The 15,413-nt window shown below is 45.5% G+C and overlaps 1 protein-coding gene across 1 annotated transcript; it reads left to right on the top strand.

The window, feature by feature from the left end:
* Positions 1–6,075: 6,075 nt before the first annotated feature.
* Positions 6,076–14,958, top strand: PRDX3 (peroxiredoxin 3). Its single transcript, XM_090278681.1, has 7 exons — positions 6,076–6,162; positions 8,086–8,221; positions 10,192–10,333; positions 10,659–10,794; positions 11,610–11,713; positions 13,700–13,865; positions 14,171–14,958. Exons 1-7 carry the CDS (start codon positions 6,127–6,129, stop codon positions 14,222–14,224), a joined length of 774 nt encoding a protein of 257 aa, XP_090134807.1. The 5' UTR covers positions 6,076–6,126; the 3' UTR covers positions 14,225–14,958.
* The last annotated feature ends 455 nt before the right edge of the window (positions 14,959–15,413 follow it).

Below are 15,413 nucleotides of genomic sequence, written 5' to 3'. Positions count from 1 at the left end.
GAGGAAAAATTGGCTCTTTTCACATAATCTACTTAAAAGCCAATGATTTTCAGTTAATATGAGTAAGCAAAGATTTCAAATAATCACTTTTGGTCTTTTATGACCAGCATCTATCAGGTGATAACCTGATCAAAGCCAGGTTCGTTCGTTTGAGCATGAGAGCCTGCAATAGAAACGTGGAGACAGTCTTGACAACAAAGCGTTGCTTTTTAAAGAGGAGCAGGTGAAGTGAATTGAATGCAATGTGAAAAGCCCTTAAAACCAGACAACTCAGGACTCATAGGAGAGATGGGTTCCGGATTTCAACCTTACTGCTTCAATAACATAAACTTTCTTTTGTTCCAGAGACTCTAGGTGTAATTAGCTTTGCCACCTTAGCACAGTGGTTCTCAACCTTCCTAATGCCGCGACCCTTTAATGCAGTTCCTCAGGTTGTGGTGACCCCCAACCATAAAATTATTTTCGTTGTTACTTCATAACTGTAATTTTGCTACAAAATTGAATGATTCGTAATGTAAATATCTGATGTGCGGGATGTATTTTCATTGTTACAGATCGAACATAATTAAAGCATAGTGATTAATCACAAAAACAATATGTAATTATATATGTGTTTTCCGATGGTCTTAGGTGACCCCTGTGAAAGGGTCGTTTGACCCCCAAAGGGGTCACGATCCACAGGTTGAGAACCGCTGCCTTAGCACAAAGCATTTGCTTTCCTAAGACAGGCCATCGCAGGTATGTGAAAATTTCATTGATTCAATAGAAGGAGGGCATACTTGCTCCCTTCTTGAAGTCTCAGCTAGCTACCCAGTTATATGCGAAGTAGAATATAACAAATATTTAGAGTTTTAAAAATGTAATGTTTTGCCCAGATTGCCCTTTGACAATTACATAAAATAGTATATGGTATCTAACTTGCCCAGTTGATTTGGAGCAGCTTAATTTCCTCCTATAGAAGCAAAGGCGGGGTTACTGTGCTATAGAAACAAGCTTTGTGCAAGAACCCACAGGTTGGAGCATTCATTTCACATGGCTGTCAAAGTGTCCTCCCTTGAGAGAGGATGCCATCTAGCATGGACTCTGGAGAGCTGTAGCCAGCCCCCAAATGACAAAAGTAAACCTCAGGCTCCACATTTTGTGGTCTAAAATGAGTCCATAGAGTGTTTTAGGTCAGTTCATTTACAGTGTAAACAGTTCCCACATGCTACAAAGTCAGCTCTGCTTTTGAAGTGGTTATTGGGCTATAGAACATTTCCATTACTTATATATCAAGCTCCACAGCTGTCTTGTGCTCCAGGAGCCAAATGGGATTCCAATGAATCTCCTTCTCCCCCGGTTGAATTTGTCCTCTCTGTGTTTCGGGGAAGGTTGGGGGGAAGGTGAGCATGTTCTTATTAAGGACACAAGATATTCATTCCATTGAAGAACTGGACCATAACTCATTTAACTGTCATCCATTGATGAACATTTTTATTTTTATCAATCTTTTGTCATAACAATAAGACAATGACTTCTTATTTTAACTTTTTAAAATTGATTTGAGGGAGGTAGAGAGACATCGATTTGTTGTTCCACTTATTTTTGCATTCATTGGTTGCTTCTTATATGTTCCCTGATTGGGGATTAAGTCCACAACCTTAGTGTATCAGGATGATGTTTTAACCAACTGAATTCCCGGGCCAGGGCTCATAGGTTGGTATTATTGTTTCCATTTTATAGATAAGGAAAGTACAGGTTAGAGAAATAAAAGAGTGCAAGGCCGGAAAGTTGCAGAGGTAGGACTCCAAGATGAGTCCCTGATTCCACTCTACTGCCTGGTCTTCCAGCATGATACAAACAAAATGTCGTAGCGTTTTTACCAAATGCCACTGATCTTGCAGAAAGAGACAATATTGGCAGGAGGCCTAGAGTCCAGGGCAACTCATGGACAGACAGAAGGAAAGGCAGAAAAGAAGAGGAAGAAGAAATCAACAAATAGAGGACCCCAGCATGAGCACGATGAATGATACCCCTAGAGCAGGGGGACAACAGGCAAACAGGCATGGGGATGGAGTGGGACTCCCCCAGAAGGAAGAGGCTTTGAGCCATGATAAGCACTCCCATTAGGTAGGTAACTCCAAAATAGCTCTGCTGCCCCACTGGCCTGAGGGACTGACTGTTCCTCAAGCTCCCTTCCCACAGGCCTCTCATCCTCCCTCCTCTCTGATGTCATTTTTCCCACTTGGAAGGGACCAAAGACAAAACAAAAACTAAACAGCGTCTTTATTTTTCCGGCCCGGCATCTCTCCCTCCAGCCCCAGCATCTGACGTGGAGAACACCACATGGAGCACCCTTGATCTTGCCTTTCTTTTCCCCATCCCAGCCCTGCTCCTCCAACCGACCTGCACCCCTGGTTTTTCCCTGAAAGAGATGACTCCCCAGCAATCAGCCTTCCCTGATGAAGACACTCAAGTATGATGCAGCGCCGTTTAATTCCTCTTTATTCTCAGCTTCGCCATTCCAGAGTAGTTTGGCTTGATTTCAAATAACTAAAAGCCCCTCAAAATGTTTTCCCAAAATAAAAGAGCCTCTTCCCCTTCAGATGAATTTTTCCTCCATCCCTATCACCACCACGACAAAAATGCCGCTTGCCTAAACAGTCTGTGTCTTCTTTTCATCACCAAATTTCAGAAATATTGGTGCCAAGTCACAAAGCATATAAGCTATACACTAAAGCTTACCATTTTCGAAACATTTTCATGGGCTCCATCTCCCTGTCCTGTCAAGGCCGGCTCATTGAGGGTTCCCAAATCATGTGCAAGGAGAAGCTGCTTCTTCTGTCCTTATGCTTTTTGCCCTGGAAAGAGGAAGAACTTGGCAAGACTCAGAGTGATGTTTGCCATCTCTAATTGTAGCCCCAGCTACCAGAATGTTAACTTGTGGTTCCAGGGAGGTATTTTCCTAATCATCATAAAAAGTAGCATATATCTTTTCATTTGCCTTTCCCTCAACTAAGCTCATAACGGAGAATTTTGGTTATTTTCTACTCTTTTGGTAATGAGGACAAGGTCAGGGTTTTTTTTTGTTGTTTTTGTTTTTTTTTTCTTTAGGGGAACAGTTTGTGTCCTTGTTGTGACAGATAGAGAAAACTGAATAGAAAGATATATTTTCTTCCAGAATGAGTGTGCAAAGAACATTGGCTATCATCTCAGCCACTGTTTATTCATTCCTTTGACAAACTATTTCTGAGCAAGTCAATATGAGCCAGACCCTAGTCTAGCCATCGGGGCCACAGAGATGAATAAGACATGAGTTCTATCCTCAAGAAGTTCACAGTGTGCTTAAGAACCAGACAAGGCAAAAGAAAATTCCAATGTGACATGACAAGAACGGGAAGGATGAGAAAGACACACGCACAGTGCTTCCTAGGCCGCTGGGAGGGTTCTCTAACCTGGACGGATAGAAGATATGGTCAGGGACGGCCTGGCAGAACAGAACGGATACTGGTGATCAAATACCGGTCACGGTTATCTTTCTTGGAATGCACAAACAGAGGACTCTTCGTGCCCTTCCAGAAGTTTGGGCTGTAGCCTGAGATTAGCTGAAGGCCACTCACTTTACAATTCTGAACAGGCCATAGGAAGGCTCACATACGAAATTCCTTCTGGGCCTCTTGGCCTGAGATTCCAGGGTAATTCATTCCTGTTAGGGCAAAGGAAATCAACTTGTAGACAGAGATCAGCAGACCAGGAGACCAACATGTCCACTTGGAGAGTTCTTGGTACTAATATCCTTGAGCCAATGAATCCCTGTGTGCCTTGAGGAAAGCTCTTTAACCATCCTGTTTTGAAAAGGAGTGATTAGCAGTGAGACTTCCTTTGCAGTGGACAAAAGACTTGGGAATTGGGCTGCTGTATTAGGCCTCTGACTGGTGGGAGGGAAACAGTAAGGCTTTGCTGAACATTCATAAAAACACCAATGTGAAGGACTGTGGAATGACTGGGACTTACGGAGATAAAAATTACAGAATATCCTAGCCTGATTTACATTGAGGGACAAGGCAAAAAGATACCTATAAGACAGTATGTTATTTTTTTTTTAAGATTTTATTTATTTATTTTTAAAGAGCAGAAGGTAGGGAGAAAGAGGGAGAGAAACATCAATGTGTGGTTGCCTCTCACAAAATCCAGGTGGGGACCTGGCCTGCAACCCAGGCATGTGCCCTGACTGGGAATCAAACCAGCAATCCTTCGGTTTGCAGGATGGTACTCAATCCACCGAGCCACACCAGCCAGGGCAAGACAGTACGTTCTTAAGATGGAAATTAAACCATGTATTAAAAGAAAACATTTAAGAATGTAGACAGACGTTAATATGGTAGAAGATAACTTTTTTTTCAAAATTATACCAAGCTATTGGACACCCAGTGACAAAAAAACAAAGAACTGAAATTTGCATCCATCTTAGAAATGGTCAAGATTTCTTTCTAATCATAGGTAAACCTCATTTCAGGTAGATGGGGGTCTAATAAGTGTCTTACCGTTGTGGTCACCCTTATTACTCAAAGTTAGCTTTAAAAGAAAAAAAAAAAGTTTTCCTGCGTAAGAGCCTAGTGCAGGGAACTTTAAGGGAGAGAAGACTGAGCAGCAGAGAGCAGGTAGACAGGTACCTGACATCTTCCCTTTCCTTGACTTCATGTCCCACTAGCTTGCACAAGAGCCTAATCTGAGCCTGTTTGGAGATCAGTGCTTGTGCAAAATCCTCATCCTTCACTCCTGAATGAAAGGAGGAAGAATTTCATCACTGGGAGAAAAATAAAATGTACTCAAAGTCTGTGTCACTTGTTTCAAAATGTAGCATGTCTGCTTGCGTGCAAAATAATAACAAATATCTATCTAATCCTACTGTGGGCCAAGTACCCCCCTAAGTCTTTTGCACATTATCTCCGTTCTCACAGCTAATGCTTTGAGGTAGATGCTCTGATTATTCTCATTTTACTGATAGATGTGGAAACTGAAGTATAAAAAAGCAACTGGTCTAGCCATGAGGGATGCATGATGCCCAAGACACTCGTCTTACCCTCCAAAATTTTAAGTGACAGATCAGGAATTCGATTCCAGGTCCTTGTGGCACTGGAGCTATGCTATTAACCATTAGAGCAGTGTTTTCTCTTTTCTTTTTCCAACCAGGGGAGTTTTTGTCTTCCAGGGGCCATTTGGTAATATCAGGAGACATTTCTGGTTGTCACATCTAAGTGGGAGCCTTCTTCCCACAAGCTTGGCAGGAAAGCAGGAGCAGGAAGAGAGAGAGAGAGAGAGAGAGAGAGAAAGAGAGAGAGAGAGAGAGAGAATAGAGTGGGCAACACCAGGCAAATGCCCAAGATGGTGAACCTCAACTGCAGGGCCAGAACCCACTAGGGCTGTTCAGACAGAAGAGCAGAGAGTACGAGTGTATCTAAGGAGAGCAACTTAAACAGTAAATAATATGCAGATAATATTTAGACTCAAAAGACTAAGTTGGTAATGCAATGACTGGTGTTTGGAGAACACCCACATAGAGCCTGCAACTTGTCACATTTAAGGCCACTGTGAGATCTTTATCTGTTTAATGAGTTTGCTTCGAAGTACCATGCTCACCAGAGGGCTTAGTTTTACTAAATCAACAGAAAATAAATTTTAAATGTGTCCCAATTCTCCCAATTTGGGGAAGAGCGGACAAAATGGGAGCCTATGCGCCAACCCGAAGGTTTTCAGGACACCAAAACCTCGATGTGGCAGACCCACTTAGCTTATTAACAGACTAAAACTGCACTGAAACGAATTCCATTTCATGCAGAAGCAGAAAAAGAGATCCTTTTAAGAAACAGCTATAAACAGTAATCCATACAGGTTAACAAAAAAATATCTGTAGCAAATGTAGAAATAAATACTAGCTCCCCACCTGAATCAGTCTTTTTTAGGCATGGGCAAAAATTAGAGACAAAGTCTTACTTTCCTAAGTCTTCTGCTACTGTGGCTCTCCCCGCCACGGCTCCAGCTAGGCCCCGCCCCCGCACGGTAAGAGCCCGCCCCTTCCGGGCCCGCCCCACAGGCCCCGCCCCCTCTGCGTCTCGGTCCTCCTCGCGGCTCCCGTGTGCATTGAAGATGGCGGCCGCGGTGACAAGGTTGGTGCGGGCTACGGTGAGTAGCTGACAGCTGGGAACAAGTGCAGAGACACTGTGGTGGCTTCGAGAACGTGCTTCCCAGACAACGTCCCACTCCTTTGCGGTCCGGGGGATATTTCGCTCTTCTTGGAAGGTGTCAGCGGGTAACGGACCCAGGGACCTCCTCCTCTAGGGAAAGCTCCTCGCGCCTGCGCAGAACCGCCCTTCCCGTGCTCTCTGCTCCTGGTCCCCTCCCCTAATCCATCCTTGCTTGGAGTCGCAGGTCCCCAGTCCTCCCTCCACCTGAGCACGTGGTCCTGGTGGCGGGCTACCCGCCTCAGGTCCCGCTCGTGTAACAGACTCTGTGACCTTGGAAAGTGACTTCGCCTTTCCGAGTCTCAGGTCGCTTTCCTTACTTTATTTAAGAGGGAAAGAATGACGCCTACATCAAGGTGTGGCTGGGAGCATCCGCTAATTGCTGGATGGAAACCGAAGTGCTAATTAACCGAAGTGCTTAAACGGCAAAAGGCACTTTTCTCCGTCCACCCCCAGGTCTAGCCCCACGCATTTCTCCTGGGAAAGCCGAGTACCCTCGTGCTACCCTCCACCCCCTTTCTCATGGCGGGGTTCAGCGCGAGCCTCTTTCCTGAGTCATGCTGGGCGCTAACATTGAGCAAACATTTCCCTGGAGCCGCATCCAGACTTCTCTAGAGGCTGGACTTTGCTCTACTTGTTTGCTTGTCTGTGGGGCTGGAAAGGCCTTGTCTTGTCTAAGGAAAACCTTGACATGGTAGATAGACTGTCTCTGCATATCATCCAGGCAAAAAGGCTCAAATACACACGGCCCGGCCAAGCCCTTTTGGTTTTTGAACCCTCTGTGTCACTTTTAAAAGTATTGGATCTTTTTTTATGCCCCACCCCCACCCCGCAGTGTTGTTTATTTTTAAATTTATATATTTAAATAAGAATTATCAATATGATGATTTGGTGTCTATATACTTAATTAAATGATTACTACAGTTAAGCTAACCTTGGCTGGTTTGGCTCAGTGGATTGAGCGTCGGCCTGCAAGCTAAGTGTCGCTGGTTCGATCTTCCAGTCAGGGCACATCAGAGAAGGAAAACTCTGATTCCAAAAAACCTCCGCTGCCTTGTGGCATACCTCTTCAGGGGAAAGGCTAAGGGAGTAAACCCCGACAGAAAATCCGGAGCCGGAGTCCCTAAGGCGGTTTGACGTTGTAGTCAACACCGGCAACTCCTGCGGCGCACCTGAAGCCAAGCTGTATTGACTCCGTCTTTCCCTTGGACCCTTCAGCTGCGAAGAGAGGGGGGGTCTGCTGCATGGGCAACAGCAGACCCTCCATATCACCCTGCCCAGGCTCTGTAGCTTCAGCTTCACTGGAGAGGACACTCCAGCGTCATCGCAAGATGTCGATTCAACACGGGAGGAGACAGATACCGTGTCACTCCCGAGTCGGACTGCACAGCCATTCTCGGCGGTGCAGATAGACTCTTAAGAAGCTACACCATCGTCTCTCGAGACGGACGGCTGCCGACGACGACAACGACAGTTAAGCTAATTAACATCTGTTCCCATAGTTACCTTTCTGTGTGTGTGATGAGTGCACCCGAAATCTGCTCCCCTGGTAGGTCCCCAGTGTTCAGTATAGTATTCAGTGCAGTCCTGCCCTGTGTTCGCTCTCTAGACTTATTCATCCTACGTAACTACAGCGTTGCCCCCATGACCATAACATCTCTTGCAGTCTTGAAGGAGAAGGAAGTAGAAGGGGATGTTAAGAACATGGAGTCCCAATCCATGCTCTTAGAGTTTTTGGTTTGGTATTTGGTTCATAGGAACAAGGACAGTCGAGGCCACCATTGACCTGTGGCCCTTTCCACAGGGCCAGCCTTTAGCCACCATTCTGGGACTACTTCCTAATACAAAGTGTTTCTCTTCCCAGGTTGCCCGACACGTGAGCGCCGTTCCTTGGGGCATCTCTGCCTCTGCAGCCCTTAGGCCTGCTGCTTCTCGAAGAACATGCTTGACAAATGTATTGTGGTCTGCGTCCAGTCAAGCCCGATTAGCCTTTAGCACCAGTAAGTGTTGTGCCTTGTGTTGACCCAGGTAATGAAACATGAGTCATCATCTCTGGGCAGGGGCTCCTGAACGCTGGCTGTTCCTTCAACTCACCTGGGGAGCTTTTATAAACATAACCTGACCCAGTCCCGCCCCAGGCACATTGAACCAGGATAGGAGTGAGGACAGGAAATCAGTGTTTTTAAAAATCTCACCAAGTGATTCTGCCCTGGCTGGTGGGGCTCAGTGGATTGAGCACCGGCCTGTGAACCGAAAGGTTGCTGGTTCAATTCCCAGTCAGAGGACATGCCTGGGTTGCAGGCCAGCTCCCCAGTTGGGGCATGTGAGAGGCTGCCTATTGATGTATCTCGCACATTTATGTTTCTCTTCCTCTCTTCCTCCCTTCCTCTCTGAAAACAAATAAAGTCTTTAAATAAATAAAATCTCACCAAGTGATGCTAATGTGCATCCAGGGTTGAGAATCACCGAGGCCAACTGCCCTTATGTCCATTTCTGTGTTGGTTACCACAGTTTTAATTCTGGTTAAGGAACATGGGGGACGGGCATTTGGGGGTGTGAGGTCAGTGGGATTGGCAGGCAGCCTGCATCAGGAACTGAGGCTTTTGGAGTCAAACCTGTGTGCTGGTGTGTGTGCTGGCTGCAGCTGGCCACGCTAGTCGATGGACTCCTCCATGATCTGAGTGGAGCATAGCTATTTCTTTTTCTTTTTCTTTTTCAAAGACTTTATTTATTTTTAGAGAGAGAGAGGAAGGGAGGGAGAAAGAGAGGGAGAGAAACATCAATGTGTGGTTGCCTCTCACGCACCCGCAATTGGGGACCTGGTCCGCAACCCAGGCATGTGCCCTCACTGGGGCTCAAACCAGCGACCCTTTGATTCGCAAGCCAGTGCTCATCAATCCACTGATCCACACCAGCCAGGGCTATTTCTTGAGATTTACACTCCCTGTTCTAGAATGTGGGCGCCAGATAATGAGTGGTATTCGAAAATGCCTCCTTTCGATTTGTCTCACATTTGAAAAAGCTTATAATGGTTTGGGGGGGATACACTTTAACAAAGCCTTTGTTTACAGGTAAAATGTTCTACAAAGTTTTACAATTTTACCACCCTTAAAATTTTTCTAGTAGTGACTTGATGCCACAGTTTAAAACTTTGTTGCCTGTTCCAAATTCCCACTTCCGATAGCTCTTGTTTCCGAGGCCCAGGCATTTTGACGTGTGATCTCTTTAGTTTCCCGATCTCCTTTGTCCCTTGTCCTGGATAGAAGCAAGTCCTCTCCAGTTCTGACACAGCTCTTGAATTCTCATCACTCTTCCTGGTCCTCTGGCCACACCTTTCCCCTCCATACCTCTCCCGCAGATAACGGCAGTCTCCTGCTCACTTCAGGGTCCCCTCCTTGTGCTCCTCTAATCCCCCCGCACCCCCCCGGTCATCAGACTCCTCTTTCTGAGAACAGCCACCTCATCTTCCAACTCCTGCATGAAAACCTCCGGTAACTCCTTTATCTCTTCTTTTAAGAAGAGACTCATCACCCTGATCTCCCGGGGCTCTAATAGCACGGCTTTCAGCGCTTCTTGCTCTGTGTCCCACTCCTTCCTTCCACACACACCTGCGCTCGCTCTTCTGACCACGCTGTGCCCCAGGCTAGTGGCCCACCTGCCCTCTTTCTTCCTCCATGCCATTGGCCCTGTCCCAGATGAACTTGGGAAAATCTGAACCATTTTCAGGATCCATGTCCAGTTTCATGTCTTCCCTGATTCCATCCCTACCATGTTTTTAGTTTTCATAGTGCTTTTAAGTTGAATTTGTGTACAATCTAAAACTATGGGAAGAAAAAAAATTTAAGACATACAGTTGAAGTAAATCTTTTAGTTAATTTACACTACTAATTCCTTATTGTGTGAGCATTAAATAAAATCAGAGGTGCTTGCTTTAGCAAATGATGAACTCTATGCCTGGGGGTTTTTCCAGGTTCCTCGTACCACGCTCCTGCCGTCACCCAGCATGCACCCTATTTTAAGGGTACCGCTGTCGTCAAGGGAGAGTTCAAAGAGCTAAGCCTTGATGACTTCAAGGGGAAATATTTGGTGCTTTTCTTCTATCCTTTGGATTTGTAAGTGTCATTTCTGTGATACTTTATTGTCATTCTGAGAGCAAGCAAAGCTCCCTGCTTACACGCTGGCATTGCCTGTTCCCAGGCAGGCTTCTTGCAGGAGGGTTCAGTAAAATTGTTCCTTATTCTTAGACTGTTCCTCCCCACCCCCTGCCCCACTTTTGGATATGGTTCTTAAAAAGACGGGTGCACCAGTAAGGATGATTAAACATTTTGCCTTTTCCACCTTTAGGCAAATTAAATTCATTTTTAGACTCTCTATTGTTTAGATTTTAAATCTTTGTTTTTGCATTCTCTGATGAGCATCTCTGCCCTTTTTCTCTAGCACCTTTGTGTGTCCTACGGAGATTATTGCTTTCAGTGACAAAGCCAATGAGTTCCGGGACGTGAACTGCGAGGTCGTTGCTGTCTCTGTGGACTCCCACTTCAGCCACCTTGCCTGGATCAACACCCCCAGGAAGGTACAAACATCCTTCGTCCTGCCTGCACTCTCGATAACCTTAAAAATGGAAAAGGCCCCCTCAGAGGCTCACCTGGAAGTTGTTAAAGCATGACGTGCCTGAAATGGCTCTTCCGAGTCCTCACCTCCTGGCAGAGTCTGAGACCTGTGTCCGTATCCCCTTGGTGTTGCCTGCAGACTTATCTCCTCTGCACTCGTTTTCCAAAGCACAGACAGGAACGGAGAGCGGGCTCAGCGGGGCCGGGGACAGCTGAGCCCGTCGCCTCTCCCTGGGGGTCCCGCGTCCCCTGCATGGCCTGTGGGACGGCGGGTAGGTTCTCTGATTTCAGTGTTCTGCAAATCAGTATTTTTACCTAAAAACGCGCATGGAAGATTCAAAATTTCTAGCCAAGCTGCTAGACTATCAATAATATTAATACTCTTAAATTTTTTGAACATTCTTCCATTTTTATGCTTCAGAAATCAGTCTTCAGCTATTGTAAATACTTTTAAGAATTAGAAAAAGAAAGGTCTGTAGAAGTAGCTTGGTTTAACTCCTGCCTCTGTCCCTTTCTAGCTGTGACCTACAGCAAGGTCCGTAACCTTTGTGTGCCTCAGTTTCCTCATCTTTAAAAAGCTGGTGATAATAGTATCTACTCCAGGATAGCTGGGAAGAGGAAGTGAGGTGACAGAACTGAGAGCAGGGCTTGGCCCGTTGTTGGTGCTCAGTTTCTGCTCCCTGTTGCCATTATGGTTGGTCTCAGCCACCGTGTCACCTGGCCAAGAACGTCACGAGGGCGCCCGAATAACGACCGGTCTGGTTTGCATTTTGATTAGAACGGCGGCTTGGGCCACATGAACATCACACTGTTGTCAGACTTGACCAAACAGATTTCCCGAGACTACGGCGTGCTGCTGGAGGGTCCCGGGCTGGCACTGAGGTAAGACCCTGTTCCTTAGGAACTTAAAGGTGCTTTCCATGCAAGCATCATCCCATCCCACTTCTTAGGGAATTTATAGAGACGTTTGTAGAGACCTTGGTGAAGCTCTCTGAAAACCAAAAATCCTTAATTTTAGCTTTTTAATAAGCACCAATGAATGCCTCTTGCAAGGACTGGCAGGCTTTCAGAATTCGCTTAACATGTTTGCCCCCCACACCACCCATGTCTCTGTCTGAAGAAGGGAATCGTGCCTTGATGGTCACAGTGCTGCACTCTTCTATCTGAGAGCTGCTCCCATGGGCGACACATTCCTGGCATGTTTGGAGAAGGGGGGGCTAGCAGGGTAGGAGTCAGTATCTTGGAATGAATAAGACCTCATAAAGCCCTAGAATCAAAAACAGCCACACTGTTTTTAAACTTGGCTCCTTAATAGCTGTAAAACGTGGGGCAAGTTATTTCACCTCCTTGAGTCCCAGTTGTTTCATAAGTAAAATGAGAAGGTAGCCCCCAGGTTGGTTGTGGAGACTAAGCAAGATGAGGCAGCTAAAGTTTTGGCGCAGTTCCTGGCACCTGTTACGGCCCCCGGCTCAGAACGTCATTTCTGTCCTCATTCATTCGGTGGCTTGGCCTTTATTCCTTTGAGTGTGGAAGCTTGCTTTCTGTCCTTAACAGTCCCACATGCAATGCACCCTTCCTGGGAGGGGTGAGAGCTTACCTTGGAGGGATTGGGCAGAACTTTACCTGCAGGGAGCAGGCGAGAACCCTACTCACATTTGGCTTAAACCCACTCACCTGACTTGTCTGGTAGCTGACCTCTGGCCTGCTTTCCTTTTGTGTTACACCTGAAATTTCAGCTCTGGGAGCGACCTTGGAGCTTGGGCCTCTTTTTACTCCAAGGAGCTTACTGTCTTCTTTTGCTAAAAGTAAAACCTAGCTCTGACACAGTTGGCAAGGGGGTAGGAACGGAGTGCCCGCTTTTTCCTCCCTAGATCCTTCCCTGCCGGGTCTTGCTGATTTGCAGTTAGCTCCCTGCTGGTTTCAGTTAAGATTGACAAGGGAGAGGAGCTGAGTCTGGCCTGTGAGATAAGGCTTTCCTTCTGGAGCCCGGGCCCTGCTCCGCCCTAGCTCCGTGTCTGCACCTGCCCCGTGGCCTCCAGCGTGGCTTGCCTCCAGGAGCACGCAGCAGAGCCGGTTGAGCTTCGAAGCGTAGAGCGCTGGGGGCTTGGCCCAGGCAGGGAGAAGCACCGTTCCACCCTGTGAGTCTAACTCCCCTTTTCCCAGAGCGACTAACGCTTGGAATGCCACACCCTTTGAAGACAGAGGGTTAAAACCTGTGCCTTAAACACACCTGCGTATGTCCTACTGACACCGACACTGAAGAGGAGCACAGACCGAAGGACAGGTCATCTCGTTACATAGCTGCCAAGTGATAGAGTGACGAGCTTGGTTCTTCGTTTATTTATGTTTTTGTTTTTTAATTTATTTAATTTATTGGCTGACATTGGTGAATAAAATTATATAAGTTTCAAGTGGGTTCCTCCTCTAGATTTCTGCTTTGCATAGACTTACTTCCTTTTGCAAAGATTTTCCCATGGGGTTTCGCACCCCCATTTACCTAAGAATTCACTCATTTCATAAGTAGTTACTGAGCTCAGATAAAGTATATCTCTGTCCCTTCCCATTTGCCTGTGGTTTCTTGCCAAGAGCTGATACAGCAGCCCAAAGAATGCTTGCTGAATCACTGATAAGGAACGAAGTCTCTGCTCTCTGTGACTTTTAGAGACTGTGTGACATTCAGGTCACATTTGCCTGTTTCCCATGGTGGCCTGGTCCAGTCTTGCCTAACAACGAAAACTTTGTTTTTAAGCATAGGATAGCACTTAATACATGCTTTATTAGGGAGAATTAAAGACACATAGGGTAGAAGTTAGATCCTTTCTCGTTCTAGTACTGCTGAGGCACTAATGGGGACAAATTCTGATACAGAGGTCTCTTCATAATTGACCCCAATGGAGTCATCAAGCATTTGAGTGTCAATGATCTCCCAGTGGGCCGAAGCGTGGAAGAGACCCTGCGCCTGGTGAAGGCATTCCAGTTTGTGGAAGCCCATGGAGAAGTCTGCCCAGCAAATTGGACCCCGGATTCTCCTACGGTAGGTTTCATTTCCAAAAGCTCTGGGGCCCCCCAACTGCCTCAAGGGCTGCTGGTCTGTGATATCCACAAAAGGAGCCCCCCTTGGAGCAAGGCTGAAGATGATATGTGTATGGGTGAAGCTGCCGAGGGGTGGGACCAGGGGTTAGGCAGACTGTTAATGTAACCTTCATCCATGTATTTTAAAGGAAACAGGCCAGCCTTTAAAAAGTTAAAGAACTTTAGGGTAAAAATTCGGAGCTTTCAACTCATTTTTGAAATTACTATCTTAAAGTCAGTTACCTAATTAAATGTTTGTATTTCCAGATCAAGCCACATCCGACTGCCTCCAAAGAATACTTTGAGAAGGTAAATCAGTAGATCATCCCATATGTACCTGCAGCTTCTCAAAAGAGCCACAGCTGGAACTCAGGTTTAGCATTTCAAAGATGATTATGTATAGAAGGCAAAAAATCAATTATGCTTGCATTCATAAATATTACTCTAAATGTTTTGTTTTTGTAACATTGCCTAAGACTTTTTAAACATAGTTACTGACATGAGTCCTTCTTTGGCTTCTTGATGGCTATTTATAGACTGCCTCGTTCACCTGTTTCTTTGATCATGTCTTCAATGGGAAACACTCTTCTTAACCTTACTCGAACCTTTGTGTACACTAGTGCCGCATAAGTATCAAAAGCCTCTGATCAAGCGTCCTGAAATTTTCTTCTTGAATTTCTTTGTATTAAACTGAATTTATCATAGATTTAAGCTGTTAGCATCAGCAGTCTAATTTAAATTTAACCTAGAGTGGAGATATATGTGATGAAACAAATGTGAATCATGTTTTTAAAAAATCATGGTGGCAAAGTGACTTAACTGATCATGCATGTTCCTCATCCCTGAGATTTGTAGTTTATATAGTTATTTTGCTTATTTTCGTTAGCTGATTTGATGTCTACATACATTTCTAAATATTAAGTAAAGGTAATTACAGAGGATATTTATTGGATCCAGAGATTGCATTTTGAAATCATTGTAATTATATTTTCTGAAGTGCTCAATGTAAAGTATATAATAAAAAAATAAACATTTTAAAATATTTGCATTTTTAATACCATTAGTTGTTGGTCCAGCTTATGTTGTGGGGCTCTGGTTTTCCTTCTGACTGTATCAACAACCTTACTGAGTATTTAACTGAACTCGGGGCCCGCAAAGATGAGGAAGATGGAGGCTCCACACCCAAGGAACTCACTTTAGGGGGCAGGAGAAATGGAAGCCTTTATTCATTACTTCAGTAAACTCTTGAGTGCCCACCGTGTGCTAGGTGCTGTTTTGGAGGCACAAGAGTGAACAAAAAAAGACAAACCTTTTCCTTCATGCACTTACATCCTAGAAGGGGAAACACAAATACATGGAACGTTTGGAAGGAAGATAAAGGGGAGCGAGGTGCAGGTGTTTTCGGTAGGGTTGTCAGGGACGTTCAGGGACGTTCTTGCGGGGGAGACGGTCTCTCCAGGTCTGTTTTCTCACCTGTAAAATGAGGGCATTGATTGTACCTGACTCAGGG

Source organism: Furipterus horrens, unplaced genomic scaffold (assembly GCF_987537825.1).
Source record: "Furipterus horrens unplaced genomic scaffold, mFurHor1.1.pri manual_scaffold_5, whole genome shotgun sequence".
Classification (NCBI taxonomy): Eukaryota; Metazoa; Chordata; class Mammalia; order Chiroptera; family Furipteridae; genus Furipterus; species Furipterus horrens.
The sequence above is the reverse complement of the archived record's forward strand: the minus strand, read 5'-3'. Positions and strand labels throughout refer to the sequence as shown.

Excerpts from the sequence above, each read along its gene's own strand:
- PRDX3 (XM_090278681.1), top strand. The coding sequence starts at position 6,127 with ATGGCGGCCGCGGTGACAAGGTTGGTGCGGGCTACG. Across the intron at positions 10,795-11,609 it reads GGATCAACACCCCCAGGAAG|AACGGCGGCTTGGGCCACAT; the intron begins GTACAAACATCC and ends CATTTTGATTAG. Across the intron at positions 11,714-13,699 it reads GGTCCCGGGCTGGCACTGAG|AGGTCTCTTCATAATTGACC; the intron begins GTAAGACCCTGT and ends ATTCTGATACAG.